The sequence below is a fragment of the Eleutherodactylus coqui genome, chromosome 5 (genome assembly GCF_035609145.1).
Source record: "Eleutherodactylus coqui strain aEleCoq1 chromosome 5, aEleCoq1.hap1, whole genome shotgun sequence".
NCBI classification, from domain to species: domain Eukaryota; kingdom Metazoa; phylum Chordata; class Amphibia; order Anura; family Eleutherodactylidae; genus Eleutherodactylus; species Eleutherodactylus coqui.
This window is the reverse complement of record NC_089841.1, coordinates 67,557,733-67,576,519: the sequence shown is the minus strand read 5'-3', so window position 1 is coordinate 67,576,519 and position 18,787 is coordinate 67,557,733. Positions and strand designations below refer to the sequence as shown.

General features: G+C 49.7%; 1 protein-coding gene across 1 annotated transcript in view; it reads left to right on the top strand.

Annotated features, from left to right (window-relative positions):
* LOC136627503 (uncharacterized) overlaps positions 1-18,787 on the top strand; it is a 41,128-nt gene that overhangs the window by 17,627 nt on the left and 4,714 nt on the right. Inside the window, exons 3-4 of the mRNA XM_066602665.1 lie at positions 2,609-2,719; positions 3,739-3,804. Coding sequence (XP_066458762.1) covers positions 2,609-2,719; positions 3,739-3,804 — 177 coding nt within the window. The remainder of the gene's footprint in view (positions 1-2,608; positions 2,720-3,738; positions 3,805-18,787) is intronic.

The window sequence follows — 18,787 nt, the reverse complement described above, 5'->3', positions numbered from 1 at the left end:
AAAGTGCATTAATATGGCCATACAGAAGTGTATAACCCCACTTGATTTCGCGAGACAACCCCTTTAAAGGGCTACTTTGGTGAAAGCACATTTTTCCTTTCCTGCTCCCTCAACTGATTGCCTGTCACACTCTGGAGGTCTCCTCTATATACTTCCGTTATTCCCATGCAGTGCAGCTTCCTGTCTGAAACTTATCAGGCTCCATTTTGATGCTGAGATTTCTACTTTCACATTCATCATTCTGGGCTATCAATCCCATGATGTGTCAGCAGATTAGGAGGTGAGGAGTTGCAGATAGAGAGGAATAACTAGACACAGTAATACTAGCAACTTATATATACTGGGGTATGGCTACATAATTAGTGAAAAAAAATTCAGCATAGTGGCCCTTTAAAGAGTACCTGCACTTTCACTTTGGAGTGCTCCTGTTCTATCGGACATTTTTGGCTCTTTCTGGCAGCTGAAGACAGTCCCATATAGTGCTATTCTGTCCCGTGCCGATATGAAGGAGGATAATAAAGGAGGGGTAGAAAATTAAAAATAGAGGTCCAGTTAATGCAAAATTTTGCAATGTTAGTCCTCTACAGAAGATAAGTGATAATAAGTCTTTGAAGTTGCAAAATAGGGATATGTAAATCTTATTTTTAATTTTTTTTACCATATCACATAATGCATCATTTCCAATTTTTTCAAATCTTTCCTACACTGAGAGGAGTTTAGTTGTCGTATATCTTGGGCCCAGTTGACTCTTTTCTTTTAGGAAATTGTCATTAAGATACAGCTGATATATTTCCTGAAGCAGCAGAAAATGTGTTTGTTGTGTCTGAGCTGGACGTAACTTTAAAAGTATTACACCTATCAGAGTTCTCTGAACTGAGACACTAGACTGGACTAAGAGACTCCAACTGGGTCAGATACCTCTTCAGACCGAGAGTATAACTGGTGTCCTCTGTGAGGTGGAGCCAGAATAAATGTATATGAACTAACATAGATCATAGAATCATAGAGTTGGAAGGGACCTCCAGGGTCATCGGGTCCAACCCCCTGCTCAGAGCAGGATTTACTAAATCATCCCAGACAGATGTCTGTCCAGCCTTTGTTTGAAGACTTCCATTGAAGGAGAACTCCCCACCTCCCATGGCAACACGTTCCACTCATTGATCACCCTCATTGGCAAAGTTTTTTGCTATTATTAAATTTCTGTCTCCTTCGTTTCAGTTTCATCCCATTGCTTTTAGTCCTTCCTTGTGCAAATGAGAATAGGGCTGATCTCTCAGCACTGTGACAGCCCTTTAGATATTTGTAGACAGCTATTAAGGATTCTATCAGCCTTCTTTTTTGCAGGCTAAACATTCCCAGATCCTTTAACTGTTCCTCATAGGACATGATTTGCAGACCGCTTACCATCTTGGTAACTCTTCTCTGACCTTGCTCCAGTTTGTCTATGTCTTTTTTAAATTGGGGTGCCCAGAACTGGAAACAGTTTTCCAGATGAGGTCTGACTAAGGAAGAGTAGAGGGGAATAATTACCCAATGATCAAGGCTCTATGCTTCTCTTAATACATCCCAGAATTGTGTTTGCCATTTTTGCTGCTGCATCACACGGTTGACTCAAGTTCCATCTGTGATCTATTAGTATACCCGTCTTTTTCACATGTGCTGCTGCTTAGCCCAATTCCTCCTATTCTGTATGTGCTTTTTTAAAATTTTTCTTGCCCAGCTGTAGAACCGTACATTTCTCCTTGTTAAATACCATTTTGTTAGTCGCTGCCCACTCTGCAAGCTTGTTTAGCTCTTTTTGAATCCTCTCTACTCTAGTGTTAGCTATCCTTCTTAGTGTCGTTTGCAAATTTGATCAATTTCCTGCCAATTCCCTCATACAGATCATTTATAAAAATGTTGAACAACACTGGGCCTAGGACAGAGCCTTGAGACATTCTTCAACTTGGATGTGCAGCCATTTATGACCACTCTTTGAGTACGATTACTCAGCCAGTTGTGAATCGACCTAACAGTCGCCTCATCAATCCCATATTTGGTCATTTTTTCAATAAGTATAGTATGAGATACTTTGTCAAATGCTTTACTACAGTCAAAATATACTATATCTACTGCATTTCCCTGATCAACCCAGTCGCTGATTCTGTCATAGAAGGAAATTAGATTTGTCTGGCATGATTTGTTTGTAACAAACCCATGCTGGCTCTGGTTAATTACTCCATTCTCATCCAAGTACTTGCATACATGCTGTTTAATAATTTGTTCAAAGATCTTTCCCCTCCCAGCCGACCAATCTATTCATACACCAGCAGAGAAAGGACAATGATCATGCATCAGCGTTAGGATCACATGGACTGGGGCTGATGCTGTGACGTTACCCTGGTCCTACTCCGCCAACATGGCTGGCAAGCCATGGCAGTGTTTGCTACAGTGTGGAAACCATACTGTAACAGAGACTATAGGGAGCACAAGGCTTTTATAATGTACAGCTATAAATATATACATTTAATGAGATGGTTTGTACCCATTGCATTGTGACCGGAGACACTTTTTAAACTCTTCAGGTTAGCAGAATTAAAACTGCTTTTATGTTTTTATATTTTAAAAGCAAAATCCAGCAACATCACAGATGGAATAAAATCTTCTCCTCCTCTGCCATACATGAGCGAGAGGACCATAACGACAGAGATTCCTGGACATGCTTACACCACAGACACTGGTGAGTCCATTGGATTTATAACTTTTATTTTGACATTTATTTTCTATACATGGAAACTGTTGATTGCCTTTATCATGGAATAAAGAGATTGTTCCACTTCTAGCTGTCTTGCTACAGGAAGCAGACAGCTCCGTACAGTGTGCAATGGCCAAGGTTGGTACTACAGGGTGACTCCCATTCACTGCAATAGGACTCAGCCTGTAGCACCAACCAGCCATTATACACTGTATGGAGCTGTCTGCTTCCTGTAGCAAGACAGCTAGAAGTGAAACAACTCCTACTCTAACACTAGGCTCTAGATTACACAATACGTCAGGACAATGGGTAGGCAGTGTAAGGAAGCCTGCTCGGATGCTATTGTTGGAAGCATAATTTAAGGGTTTGAAAAAGAGATTCTATTACCTACTTTTAGCACTACAAGCTAAGCTTATAGGCCAAAAATAGGTATCCCATCGTAAGTATAACAGTCATATCCCTACCCTCAGTGGGTCACCTACTTTTAGCCCATAAGCTTAGCTTACAGTGCTAAAATTAGGTGACAGAGTCTCTTTAAATTTCTTTGTATTACCAATTTAATATTGATTCTTTGTACAACATATTACTAGTGATTATTATAAATTGGAATGCTGGCGAGGAGGGGAACAGGGTGTAATGAAATAAATGATTGTCCATCTGACAACTATCATGCTAAACCTCATGGTCAAAGGATAGAGATGGGGCCCATTTTTAAAACCCAGCTTAAGGCAACTTGTGCGCTTGTCCCGACCCTAATCACATAGGAGGTGGCCCTGAAACTGGAACTGCCACTTATAGTATGCCCTGAAAGAATGGATCTGAGCCTGAGCCTATGCATCCAAAAACAGGTCTCAAAATTGTACTTGAGCTAATCAGGCTACAATCTACAGTATTTGAGGTAGACTGAAGGGCTTGGAGAGTAGCAGAAATGTCATGCTTAATGTCCACATAAATTAATCACATGTTGGAATCATATGCGGTTCTACCCATTAATACTTCTACAGGTGATGAGCAATTTGTCAGCTCTTGGGATAGGTTGACTGAAAGGATCTATGTCCTGGAGGAGGATGGTGAGTAATGTTCTGGAGTAATTGTATACTGACGAACCCTTATTCCCTATGAAAATACGAAAATGTCTGCTGCATTCCAAGAGCCATAAGCTCTTTATTTTTCTGTTGACGGTTTTATTGACACCATTTTGGAGTGCATAGAATTTATTAATTTTTACATTTTTTTGAGAGGGGAATGCTAAAAAAAATGCAATACTACATCATTTTTTACTATTCTCTTTACTCCACACAGAATGTTAACTTTATTATATGTATTTTTTTAATAAAAACTAAATAGAGATGAGCGAGCGTACTCATCCGAGCTTGATGCTCGTTCGAGTATTAGGGTGTTCGAGATGCTCGTTACTCGAGACGAGCACCACGCGGTGCTCGACTCCATTACATTTCCTTCCCTGAGAAATTTGCATGCTTTTCTGGCCAATAGAAACACAGGGAAGGCATTACAACTTCCTCCTGTGACATTCCAGCCTTATCCCACCCCCCTGCAGTGAGTGGCTGGGGAGATCAGATGACACCCGAGTATTTAAATCTGCCCCGCCCGCGGCTCGCCACAGATGCATGCTGACAGAGATCAGGGAAAGTGCTGTCTTGCTGTAGCTGCTATAGGGAGAGTGTTAGGTATTATATTCGTCTTCAAGAACCCCAGCGGTCCTTCTTAGGGCCACATCTGACCGTGTGCAGTACTGTTGAGGCTGCTTTTAGCAGTGTTGCACATTTTTTTTCTGTATATCGGGCGTGCAGACCATAGCATCCTCAGTCTGCAGTCATTTTACAGAATATAGGGGCAGTACTGGTGAGGCAGGGAAAGAGGTATGCTGGCTATATAAGCAGTGGGCTTTTTCCCAAAAAGTGTAAAAATATACTATATTTGGCCTGCCTGTCACTGCTGCGGGTAGTAGTCGCTGATTAATACCCAGCCTTGCGCATAATTGTTTCCTGGCTCTGCTGTGCGTTCCGTACGCGAAGTCAGCCTCCAACAGGGAAATCGAAATACAGTGTATATCAGAGGCAGTGGGCTTTTTCTCAAAAAGTGTAAAAATATACTATATTTGGCCTGCCTGTCACTGTCTTCAGTTTACTGCGTCTCTGCTGGGGGTAGTAGTCGCTGATTAATACCCAGCCTTGCGCATAATTGTTTCCTGGCTCTGTTGTGCAATCTGTACGCGAAGTCAGCCTCCAACAGGGAAATCGAAATACAGTGTATATCAGAGGCAGTAGGCTTTTTCCCAAAAAGTTTAAAAATTTACTATATTTGGCCTGCCTGTCACTGTCTTCAGTTTACTGCGTCTCTGCTGGGGAGAGTAGTCGGTGATTAATACCCATCCTTGCGCATAATTGTTTCCTGGCTCTGCTGTGCGTTCCGTACACGAAGTCAGCCTCCAACAGGGAAATCGAAATACAGTGTATATCAAAGGCAGTGGGCTTTTCCCCAAAAAGTGTAAAAATATACTATATTTGGCCTGCTTGTCACTGTCTTCAGTTTACTGCGTCCCTGCTGGGGGTACTAGTCGCTGATTAATACCCAGCCTTTCGCATAATTGTTTCCTGGCTCTGCTGTGCATTCCGTATGCGAAGTCATCCTCCAACCACAGGCCAATAAGCGGCACATTTAATTACAGTGTTCTGTTTCTGCTCTACTCGTAATACACCATGCTGAGGGGTAGGGGTAGGCCTAGAGGACGTGGATGGGGGCTAGGACGCGGAGGCCCAAGTCAGGGTGTGGGCACAGGCCGAGCTCCTGATCCAGGTGTATCGCAGCCGACTGCTGCGGGATTAGGAGAGAGGCATGTTTCTGGGGTCCCCAGATTCATCTCACAATTAATGGGTCCACGCGGTAGACCTTTATTAGAAACTGAGCAGTGTGAGCAGGTCCTGTCGTGGATGGCAGAAAGTGCATCCAGCAATCAATCGACCACCCAGAGTTCTGCGCCGTCCACTGCTGCAACTCTGAATCCTCTGGCTGCTGCTCCTCCTTCCTCCCAGCCTCCTCACTCCATTACAATGACACATTCTGAGGAGCAGGCAGACTCCCAGGAACTGTTCTCGGGCCCCTGCCCATAATAGGCAGCAATGGTTCCTCTCCCACCGGAGGAGTTTGTCGTGACCGATGCCCAACCTTTGGAAAGTTCCCGGGGTCCGGGGGATGAGGCTGGGGACTTCCGGCAACTGTCTCAAGACCTTTCAGTGGGTGAGGAGGACGATGAGACACAGTTGTCTATCAGTGAGGTAGTAGTAAGGGCAGTAAGTCCGAGGGAGGAGCGCACAGAGGATTCGGAGGAAGAGCAGCTGGACGATGAGGTGACTGACCCCACCTGGTTTGCTAAGCCTACTGAGGACAGTTCTTCAGAGAGGGAGGCATGTACAGCAGCAGGGCAGGTTGGAAGAGGCAGTGCGGTGGCCAGGAGTAGAGGCAGGGCCAGACCGAATAATCCACCAACTGTTTCCCAAAGCGCCCCCTCACGCCATGCCACCCTACAGAGGCCGAGGTGCTCAAAGGTCTGGCAGCTTTTCACTGAGAGTGCAGACGACCGACGAACTGTGGTGTGCAAGGTTTGTTGCGTCAAGATCAGCCGGGGAGCCACCACCAACAGCCTCACCACCATCAGCATGCGCAGGCATATGATGGCCAAGCACCCCACAAGGTGGGACGAAGGCCATTCACCGCCTCCGGTTTGCACCACTGCCTCTCCCCCTGTGCCCCAACCTGCCACTGAGATACAACCCCCTCTCAGGACACAGGCACGACCGTCTCCCGGCCTGCACCCACACCCTCACCTCCGCTGTCCTCGGCCCCATCCAGCAATGTCTCTCAGCGCAGCGTCCAGCCATCGCTAGCGCAACTGTTTGAGCGCAAGTATGCCGTCACGCACCCGCACGCTCAAGCGTTAAACGTGCACATAGCCAAATTGATCAGCCTGGAGATGCTGCCGTATAGGCTTGTGGAAATGGAGGCTTTCAAAAACATGATGGTGGCGGCGGCCCCACGCTACTCGGTTCCCAGTCGCCACTACTTTTCCCGATGTGCCGTCCCAGCCCTGCACGACCACGTCTCCCGCAACATTGTACGCGCCCCCACCAACGCGGTTACTGCCAAGGTCCACTTAACAACAGACACGTGGACAAGCACAGGCGGGCAGGGCCACTATATCTCCCTGACAGCACATTGGGTGAATTTAGTGGAGGCTGGGACCGAGTCAGAGCCTGGGACCGCTTACGTCCTACCCACCCCCAGAATTGCAGGCCCCAGCTCGGTGCTGGTATCTGCGGCGGTGTATGTTCCCTCCACTAAACCACCCTCCTCCTCCTCCTCCTATGCAACCTCTGTCTCGCAATCAAGATGTGTCAGCAGCAGCACGTCGCCAGCAGTCGGTGTCGCGCGGCGTGGCAGCACAGCGGTGGGCAAGCGACAGCAGGCCGTGCTGAAACTACTCAGCTTAGGAGAGAAGAGGCACATGGCCCACAAACTGCTGCAGGGTCTGACAGAGCAGACCGACCGCTGGCTTTCGCCGCTGAGCCTCCAACCGGGCATGGTCGTGTGTGACAACGGCCGTAACCTGGTGGCGGCTCTGCAGCTCGGCAGCCTTACGCACGTGCCATGCCTGGCCCACGTCTTTAATTTGGTGGTCCAGCGGTTTCTGAAAAGCTACCCACGCTTGTCAGACCTGCTCGGAAAGGTGCGCCGGCTCAGCGCACATTTCCGCAAGTCCAACACGGACGCTGCCACCCTGCGGACCCTGCAACATCGATTTAATCTGCCAGTGCACCGACTGCTGTGCGACGTGCCCACACGGTGGAACTCTATGCTCCACATGTTGGCCAGGCTCTATGAGCAGCGTAGAGCTATAGTGGAATACCAACTCCAACATGGGCGGCGTAGTGGGAGTCAGCCTCCTCAATTCTTTACAGAAGAGGGGGCCTGGTTGGCAGACATCTGCCAGATCCTTGGAAACTTTGAGGAGTCTACCCAGATGGTGAGCGGCGATGCTGCAATCATTAGCATCACCATTCCTCTGCTATGCCTCTTGAGAAGTTCCCTGCAAAGCATAAAGGCAGATGCTTTGCGCTCGGAAACGGAGGCGGGGGAAGACAGTATGTCGTTGGATAGTCAGAGCACCCTCATGTCTATATCTCAGCGCGTTGAGGAGGAGGAGGGGGAGGAGCATGAGGAGGAGGGGGAAGAGACAGCTTGGCCCAATGCTGAGGGTACCCATGCTGCTTACCTGTCATCCTTTCAGCGTGTATGGCCTGAGGGGGAGGATCCTGAAAGTGATCTTCCTAGTGAGGACAGCCATGTGTTGCGTACAGGTACCCTGGCACACATGGCGGACTTCATGTTAGGATGCCTTTCTCGTGACCCTCGCGTTACACGCATTCTGGCCACTACGGATTACTGGGTGTACACACTGCTCGACCCACGGTATAAGGAGAACCTTTCCTCTCTCATACCCGAAGAGGAAAGGGGTTTGAGAGTGATGCTATACCACAGGACCCTGGCGGACAAACTGATGGTAAAATTGCCATCCAACAGCGCTAGTGGCAGAAGGCGCAGTTCCGAGGGCCAGGTAGCAGGGGAGGCGCGGAGATCAGGCAGCATGTACAGCACAGGCAGGGGAACACTGTCCAAGGCCTTTGACAGCTTTATGGCTCCCAGCAAGACTGTGTCACTGCTCCCCAGTCAAGGCTGAGTCGGCGGGAGCACTGTAAAAGGATGGTGAGGGAGTACGTAGCTGATCGCACGACCGTCCTCCGTGACGCCTCTGCCCCCTACAACTACTTGGTGTCGAAGCTAGACACGTGGCCTGAACTCGCGCTGTATGCCCTGGAGGTGCTTGCTTGTCCTGCGGCTAGCGTCTTGTCAGAGAGGGTGTTTAGTGCGGCTGGGGGAATCATCACGGATAAGCGTAGCTGCCTGTCAACTGGATTCCCCCAGACTTCTCTTCTCCACCAGCGGACAGCAGCGGTACCTAAACAATACATAGGCTGCACCCGCGGATGGAAGCATCGTTCTCTATCACCATAAAAAACAGGGACCTTTTAGCTTCATCAATCTGTGTATTATATTCATCCTCCTCCTCCTGAAACCTCACGTAATCACACCGAACGGGCAATTTTTCTTAGGCCCACAAGGCTCAGTCATATGACTTTTGTAAACAATGTTTATACGTTTCAATTCTCATTAAAGCGTTGAAACTTGCACCTGAACCAATTTTTATTTTAACTGGGCTGCCTCCAGGCCTAGTTACAAATTAAGCCACAGTAACCAAAGCGATTAATGGGTTTCACCTGCCCTCTTGGTTGGGCATGGGCAATTTTTCTGATGTACATTTGTACTGTTGGTACACCAATTTTTGGGGGCCCTCGCCTACAGTGTAATCCTAGTAATTTTTATGGGCTTCACCTGCACTCATGGTACAGCAAGGTGTGTGGGGTTGGCCTACACTTTTGCTACATAAATGTAACTGGGGCCTTGTCTATACTGCAACTACTGAAATGTGAAAGAGATTGTTATCTCCCTAAACTGCTGCAACAGGAATGTTACTGTGGCCTGTCTTGACTGCTACTACTACTGAAATGGAACTAATACTGTGCTCCCCCTATACTGCTGCTTCGGAATTGTTACTGGGGCCTGTCATGAGTGCTACTATTACTGAAATGGAACTAAGACTGCGCTCCCCCTATACTGCTGCTTCGGAATTGTTACTGGAGCCTGTCTGGACTGCTACTACTACTGAAATGGAACTAATACTGTGCTCCCCCTGTAATGCTGCTAGTGATATGTTACTGGGGCCTGTCCCTAATGCCACCGCTGAAATGTTACTAATTCTGGGCTCTGCCTATACCGCTGCTAATGCTATGTCACTGGGGTGTGGAAATGGAGGCTTCCCAAAGACATGATGGCGGCGAGGCCATTTCCCACCAACGCGGTTACTGTTAAGGTGCATATAACCACGGACACGTGGAGAGGATACGTAGTGCCTCAAAAACATCCCCCTCCTCCTCCAACAATGAAAGCATTCTTGGCAAATACCTTTGCATTGGTCCCTCTGGTGGCAGTCCAAGAATTTCACCTTTAACGACACAAGAGAGCACCACCACCATCCCCCTGCACGGCCCACTTAATCCTGGCCACATTCCAAAAACCAACTAAATAAAACCGCGCTACTAGGTCCGCAGTCGCCACCACATTCCCACCAACAAGGTTACTGTTAAGGTACATATTACCAGTCTGACTGGGGCATGCACTGTGGGCCGAAGCCCACCTGTATTGTATCTGACGTTAGCTCTGCTGAGCAGGGCACTGCAATGGGATACATTTATGTACCGCCGGTGGGTTCCAGGGAGCCACCCATGCTTTGGGTCCACACGGACTTCACATTAGGGATTTGTACCTGCCTGTGTCTATGTATTAAAAACCCTGGTCAGACTGGGGCATGCAGTGTGGGCCGAAGCCCACCTGCATTTAATCTGACGTTACCTCAGCTGTGCTGGGCAATGCAATGGGATTTATTTATGTAACGCCGGTGGCTTCCTGGGACCCACCCATGCTGTCGGTCCACACGGAGTTGTACCTGCCTGTGTCTACTTATAAAGAACCCCGGTCGGACTGGGGCATGCAGTGTGGAACAAAGCCCAGCTGTATTTAATCTGACGTTAGCTCTACTATCTGGGGCACTGCATTGGGACAAACTACAGGATCAATACAGCGCTAATGAGACGTGCACAGCTACGCTAGCATTGGAGTCCGCTGTAGGCACGCGATTGCTGAGGGTTTGTGCAGAGGCCTATGTCCTGGGTGCAGTGGAAGTCCGCTTCCAGCCTAGGATTGCTGAATCTGTGGGCCGAGGCCTATGCCGTGGGCACGGTGCAAGTCTGCCATGTTTGGCCGCTCAGATCAATTTTTTGTTCATGTCTTGGGTTTCCTAGGACCCACCTATGCTGTTGGTGCAAACTTAGTTCCCATTGAGGTGTTTGACCTGTCTGGCACAAAGGCACTGACTGACTTGGGTAGGGGGCAAAGCGCTGACGGCTTTCCCCTTGCAGTGTGGATTGAGCTATGCGACACCTTGACAGAATGAATACTGTGTGGCACATGGATTCCCCATTGCTATGCCCATGTTTGCAGCTCCTGACGGAGGTGGCACAGGATTGGAGTTCTCATTGCTTCTGTACAGCATTGTGGGCTATCGCCCCGTCCCTTTTAAAGAGGGTCGCTGCCTGGCCCTGCCAACCCTCTGCAGTGTGTGCCTCCGGTTCCTCCTCATGGCAGACGCACTTATAAACAGACATGAGGGTGGTGTGGCTGTGAGGCCAGCGTGTGGCATGAGGGCAGCTGAAGGCAGCGCAGGGACACTTTGGTGTGCGCTGTGGACACTGGGTCGTGCGGGGGGGTTGGGCAGCATGTAACCCAGGAGAAGTGGCAGCGGAGTGTCATGCAGGCAGTGATTGTGCTTGGTTGGAGGTAGTGTGGTGCTTAGCTAAGGTATGCCTTGCTAATGAGGGTTTTTCAGAAGTAAAAATTGTTGGGAGGAGGGGGGGCCCACTCTTGCCGCTATTGTGGCTTAATAGTGGGACCTGGGAACTTGAGATGCAGCCCAACATGTAGCCCCTCGCCTGCCCTATCCGTTTCTGTGTCGTTCCCATCACTTTCTTGAATTTCCCAGATTTTCACAAATGAAAACCTTAGCAAGCATCGGCGATATACAAAAATGCTCGAGTCGCCCATTGACTGCAATGGGGTTCGTTACTCGAAACGAACCCTCGAGCATCGCGGAAAGTTCGACTCGAGTAACGAGCACCCGAGCATTTTGGTGCTCGCTTATCTCTAAAACTAATGTTTTTAAGAAGAAAGAGGTTTATTTATTATTTTTTAGGAGGATGATTTTTTTGCTAACTTTATTAAACTTAATTTTACTGATTATTATCAGGCTACAACAGGGGATTTGAAGCTGTGAGAATATGCTTATATAATTCTGTAAAATACACAGTGGTTTCATGGTAACATCATACCTACCATTTTAGGGCTCATTCAGACGAGTGTGTTTATGTGCGTACATAGGTGCAAACAAAACCAGGCGTCTATTTGAACCCTGTGTTTTTCTATGATGTGTTCACGTGTCCGTGTTTTACAGGCATGCAAACGCACGCACCTGTAAAACATAGCAGATGCGTGCACTGCATAGGTCGGTGGTGCGTGTAAATATTCTCCGTGGGGAGTCCCCTTGTCGCTGAACACTGTGACAGCACTATCACAGTGTTCAGTGTTGATAGCACTCCCCGTGGGGAGTAAAGAATCCCCTGCCACAGCTGTCACTGCTGTGACAGAGGATAGCGATGTTCTCCCATAGCTTTCAATGTAGCTGCCGCTGCTGCCGGTGTTCCCATTGAAAGCAATGGGCTGCCGGCAACCCCTGTAGTGATTTTTGGGGAAGGGCTTTAAATATAAGCTCTTCCCTGAAAATCATGCCTGGCATATGTAAAAAAAATTAAAAAATATATACTCACCTCTCCACTGCTGTGGGGCTCAGGCGCGTCTAGCCGCTTGTCTCCTTGCACTGCTCTGAAGCTGTTTCAGCAGACGGAGATTTAAAATCCCTGCATGCTGAAAGGGCTGTGTCTGGTTGGCTGAGCGATCAGCCAATCACAGGCAGCGCTCTGCCATTCATTAAATGACAGCTGAGCGCTGCCTGTGATTGGTCACAGCACTCAGCCAATCACAGGCAGCGCTCGGCAGTTCATTGAATGACAGCTGAACGCTGCCTGTGATTGGTCACAACACTCAGCCAATCACAGGCAGCGCTTGGCCATTCATTGAATTCATTGAACTTTTGAAGGTGGATCTCTCAAGAAAAATACAGAAGGGGATTTTTGGAATGAATAACATTTTTCAATGAACAACTGATGGAGTAGTCTATGAACCTGAGACCAGAGCAGGGACACCTCTGGGCAAGTCCTCCAGATATGTAACTGAGATCCAATCTCTGAACAACCCCTGAAGCAGAAGGGCAAAGAGGATGGATAGAACTGGTTAATTCTAGCAGGCACCATATGTGTACAGTGTAAGCTTTTTATAGAGGTTTCCATAAGAGTCATGTTGTTGCTTCCCTTAGAGATGGTTTCAAAACAATGGTGCCATCTGTCCTCAGACAAACTAATTTGTAAAACCGACTCCCAACTTCTCATGAAAGGGAGTTTGCCCTCTACTGTTGGATTATTTAATATACTATAGAGCACAAAGAGATTTCCCTTCCTTAGAGGATCATGAAGGCAAAGACTTTCGAACATCGTCATAATTGGGAGAACAGGTGGTAGGTTCAATGTTCTTATGAAATGGAAAACTTGATTAACTCTAAAATTTTCAGCTTTTGGGGGATTATATTTGGTTTGAAATTGTGCCAATGTTAATAGTGTGGATCCAGTTGTGAAGTTACAAAGTTTTTTCACTTCATTATTTTTCCACCATTGAAAATGAACTAGATCAAGACTAGGTGGGAATCTCACATTTGGGATTAAGGGAAGTAGTACTGAGGGCTTTGTGGTAAGATTATATTTGTAGCCGATGTTTCTCCATATTTACATAGAGTAATATAAGAGTGGGATAGTATTTCCCAGATTGGATATCTAAGGGCTATCTGACCACATCAGATTTGAGAATGAGTTGGGAGTTAGTCTGGCTGCCTCTATGTCAACCGACAACGGAGCTTCAGATCCCCCCAAAGTCTCTATCCATTGGGCTATTCTGCTCGCTGTATAATATTTCATTAAGTTAGGGACTGAGAGTCCTCCTTTTTTTCTGTGGTAATGCATTATATTTAGAGATGAGCGAGCACCAAAATGCTCGGGTGCTCGTTATTCGGGACGAACTTTTCGCGATGCTCGAGGGTTCGTTTCGAGTAACGAACCCCATTGAAGTCAATGGGCGACCCGAGCATTTTTGTATTTCGCCGATGCTCGCAAGGTTTCCTTGTGTGAAAATCTGGGCAATTCAAGAAAGTGATGGGAACGACACAGCAACGGATAGGGCAGGCGAGGGGCTACATGTTGGGCTGCATCTCAAGTTCACAGGTCCCACTATTAAGCCACAATAGCGGCAAGAGTGGGCCCCCCCCCTCCCAAAAACTTTTACTTCTGAAAAGCCCTCATTAGCATGGCATACCTTAGCTAAGCACCACACTACCTCCAACAAAGCACAATCACTGCCTGCATGACACTCCACTGCCACTTCTCCTGGGTTACACGCTGCCCCACCCCCCCCCCCCTCCCCCCCACAGCGCACACCAAGGTGTCCCTGCGCAGCCTTCAGCTGCCCTCATGCCACACCACCCTCATGTCTATTTAGAAGTGCGTCTGCCATGACGAGGAACCGCAGGCACACACTGCAGAGGGTTGGCACGGCTAGGCAGTGACCCTCTTTAAAAGGGGCGGGGCGATAGCCCACAATGCTGTACAGAAGCAATGAGAAATAGAATCCTGTGCCACCGCCATCAGGAGCTGCACACGTGGGCATAGCAATGGGGAACCTATGTGCCACACACTATTCATTCTGTCAAGGTGTCTGCATGCCCCAGTCAGACTGCGGTTTTTAATTCATAGACACAGGCAGGTACAACTCCCTATTGTGAAGTCCCTGTCGACCCCCAGCATGGGTGGCTCCCTGGAACCCACCGGCGGTACATAAAAATATCCCATTGCATTGCCCAACACAGCTGAGGTAGTAATGTCGTGCTTAATGCAGGTGGGCTTCGGCCCACACTGCATGCCCCAGTCTGACTGGGGTTCTTTACAAGTGGAAACAGATGCATTCATAATTCCCTGTGGACGCACAGCATGGGTGGGTGCCAGGAAGCCACCGGCGGTACATAGAAATATCCCATTGCATTGCCCAACACAGCTGAGGTAGTAAAGTCGTGCTTAATGCAGGTGGGCTTCGGCCCACACTGCATGCCCCAGTCAGACTGGGGTTCTTTACAAGTGGACACATGTAGTAAAAACTCCGTGTGCACCTACAGCATGGGTGGCTCCCTGGAACCCACCGGCGGTACATAGAAATATCCCATTGCATTGCCCAACACAGCTGAGGTAGTAATGTCGTGCTTAATGCAGGTGGGCTTCGGCCCACACTGCATGCCCCAGTCTGACTGGGGTTCTTTACAAGTGGAAACAGATGCATTTATAATTCCCTGTGGACCCACAGCATGGGTGGGTGCCAGGAAGCCACCGGCGGTACATGGAAATATCCCATTGCATTGCCCAACACAGCTGAGGTAGTAATGTCGTGCTTAATGCAGGTGGGCTTCGGCCCACACTGCATGCCCCAGTCAGACTGGGGTTCTTTACAAGTGGACACATGTAGTAAAAACTCCCTGTGCACCTACAGCTTGGGTGGCTCCCTGGAACCCACCGGCGGTACATAGAAATATCCCATTGCATTGCCCAACACAGCTGAGGTAGTAATGTCGTGCTTAATGCAGGTGGGCTTCGGCCCACACTGCATGCCCCAGTCTGACTGGGGTTCTTTACAAGTGGAAACAGATGCATTTATAATTCCCTGTGGACCCACAGCATGGGTGGGTGCCAGGAAGCCACCGGCGGTACATAGAAATATCCCATTGCATTGCCCAACACAGCTGAGGTAGTAATGTCGTGCTTAATGCAGGTGGGCTAAAAATTTATTTGATTACACTGTAGGCGAGGGCCCACAAAAATTGCTGTATCAACAGTACTAATGTACCTGAAAAAAATTGGCCATGGCCAACCAAGAGGGCAGGTGAAACCCATTAATCGCTTTGGTTAATGTAATGTGGCTTAAGTGGTAACTAGGCCTGGAGGCAGCCCAGTTTAACGAAAAATTGGTTCAAGTTAAAGTTCCAACGCTTTTCAGAGCATTGAAACATCTAAAAATTGTTTAGAAAAATTATGAGTGAGCCTTGTGGCCCTAAGAAAAATTGCCCGTTCAGCGTGATTACGTGAGGTTTCAGGAGGAGGAGCAGGAGGAGGAGGAGGAGGAATATTAGACACAGATTGATGAAGCAGAAATGTCCCCGTTTTGGATGGTGAGAGAGAACGTAGCTTCCATCTGCGGGTGCAGCCTACGTATTGCTTACGTATCACTGCTGTCCGCTGGTGGAGAAGAGAAGTCTGGGGAAATCCAGGCTTTGTTCATCTTGATGAGTGTAAGCCTGTCGGCACTGTCGGTTGACACGCGGGTACGCTTATCTGTGATGATTCCCCCAGCCGCACTAAACACCCTCTCCGACAAGACGCTAGCCGCAGGACAAGCAAGCACCTCCAGGGCATACAGCGCTAGTTCAGGCCACGTGTCCAGCTTCGACACCCAGTAGTTGTAGGGGGCAGAGGCGTCACCGAGGATGGTCGTGCGATCAGCTACGTACTCCCTCACCATCCTTTTACAGTGCTCCCGCCGACTCAGCCTTGACTGGAGAGCGGTGACACAGTCTTGCTGGGGAGCCATAAAGCTGGCCAGGCCCTTAAAGACTGTTGCACTGTCTGGGCTGTACATGCTGCTCGATCTACGCACCTCCCCTGCTACATGGCCCTCGGAACTGCGCCTTCTGCCACTAGCGCTGTCAGATGGGAATTTTACCATCAGCTTGTCCGCCAGGGTCCTGTGGTATAGCAACACTCTCGAACCCCTTTCCTCTTCAGGAATGAGACTGGGAAGTTTCTCCTTATAGCGTGGGTCAAACAGTGTGTACACCCAGTAATCCGTAGTGGCCAGAATGCGTTGAATGCGAGGGTCACGAGAAAGGCATCCTAACATGAAGTCAGCCATGTGTGCCAGGGTACCTGTACGCAACACATGGCTGTCCGCACTAGGAAGATCACTTTCAGGATCCTCCTCCTCCTCCTCAGGCCATACACGCTGAAATGATGACAGGCAACCAGCATGGGTACCGTCAGCAGTGGGCCAAGCTGTCTCTTCCCCCTCCTCCTCATCCTCCTCCTCCTCCTCCTGAACGCGCTGAGATATAGACAGGAGGGTGCTCTGACTATCCAGCGACATACTGTCTTCCCCCGGCTCTGTTTCCGAGCGCAAAGCGGCTGCCTTTATGGTTTGCAGGGAACTTCTCAAGATGCATAGCAGAGGAATGGTGACGCTAATGATTGCAGCATCGCCGCTCACCACCTGGGTAGACTGATCAAAGTTTCGAAGGACCTGGCAGATGTCTGCCAACCAGGCCCACTCTTCTGAAAAGAATTGAGGAGGCTGACTCCCACTGCGCCGCCCATGTTGGAGTTGGTATTCCACTATAGCTCTACGCTGCTCATAGAGCCTAGCCAACATGTGGAGCGTAGAGTTCCACCGTGTGGGCACGTCGCACAGCAGTCGGTGCACTGGCAGATTAAAGCGATGTTGCAGGGTGCGCAGGGTGGCAGCGTCCGTGTTGGACTTGCGGAAATGTGCGCTGCGTGGGTAGCTTTTCAGAAAGCGCTGAACCACCAAATTAAAGACGTGGGCCAGGCATGGCACGTGCGTGAGGCTGCCGAGCTGCAGAGCCGCCACCAGGTTACGGCCGTTGTCACACACGACCATGCCCGGTTGGAGGCTCAGCGGCGCAAGCCAACGGTCGGTCTGCTCTGTCAGACCCTGCAGCAGTTCGTGGGCCGTGTGCCTCCTATCTCCTAAGCTGAGTAGTTTCAGCACGGCCTGCTGACGCTTGCCCACCGCTGTGCTGCCACGCCGCGCGACACCGACTGCTGGCGACGTCCTGCTGCTGACACATCTAGATTGCGAGACAGAGGTTGAGGAGGAGGAGGAGGAGGGTGGTTTAGTGGACGAGGCATACACCGCCGCAGATACCACCACCGAGCTGGGGCCCGCAATTCTGGGGGTGGGTAGGACGTGAGCGGTCCCGGGCTCTGACTCTGTCCCAGCCTCCACTAAATTCACCCAATGTGCCGTCAGGGAGATGTAGTGGCCCTGCCCGCCTGTGCTTGTCCACGTGTCCGTAGTTAAGTGGACCTTGCCACTAACCGCATTGGTGAGGGCGCGTACAATGTTGCGGGAGACGTGGTCGTGCAGGGCTGGGACGGCACATCGGGAAAAGTAGTGGCGACTGGGAACTGAGTAGCGCGGGGCCGCCGCCGCCATCATAGCTTTGAAGGACTCCGTTTCCACAACCCTATACGGCAGCATCTCAAGGCTGATCAATTTGGCTATGTGGACGGTTAACGATTGAGCGTGCAGGTGCGTGGCGGCGTACTTGCGCTTGCGCTCCAACACTTGCGCTAGCGACGGCTGGACTGTGCGGTGCGAGACATTGGTGGATGGGGCCGAGGACAGCGGAGGTGAGGGTGTGGGTGCAGGCCATGAGACGGTTGTGCCTGTGTCCTGAGAGGGAGGTTGTATCTCAGTGGCAGGTTGGGGCACAGGGGGAGAGGCAGCGGTGCAAACCGGAGGCGGTGAACGGCCTTCGTCCCACCTTGTGGGGTGCTTGGCCATCATATGTCTGCGCATGCTAGTGGTGGTGGCTCCCCGGCTGATCTTGGCGCGACAAAGGTTGCACACCACTGTTCGTCGGTCGTCAGGCGTCTCTGTGAAAAACTGCCAGACCTTAGAGCACCTCGGCCTCTGCAGGGTGGCATGGCGCGAGGGTGTGCTTTGGGAAACACTTGGTGGATTATTCGGTCTGGCCCTGCCTCTACCCCTGGCCACCGCACTGCCTCTTGCAACCTGCCCTGCTGATGCCCTTGCCTCCCCCTCTGAAGACCTGTCCTGAGTAGGCGTTGCACACCAGGTGGGGTCAGTCACCTCATCGTCCTGCTGCTCTTCCTCCGAATCCTCTGTGCGCTGCTCCCTTGGACTTACTGCCCTTACTATAACCTCACTGCAAGACAACTGTGTCTCATCGTCATCGTCCTCCTCACCCACAGAAACTTCTTGAGACAGTTGGCGTAAGTCCCCAGCCTCTTCCCCCGGACCCCGGGAACTTTCGAATGGTTGGGCATCAGTGACGATAAACTC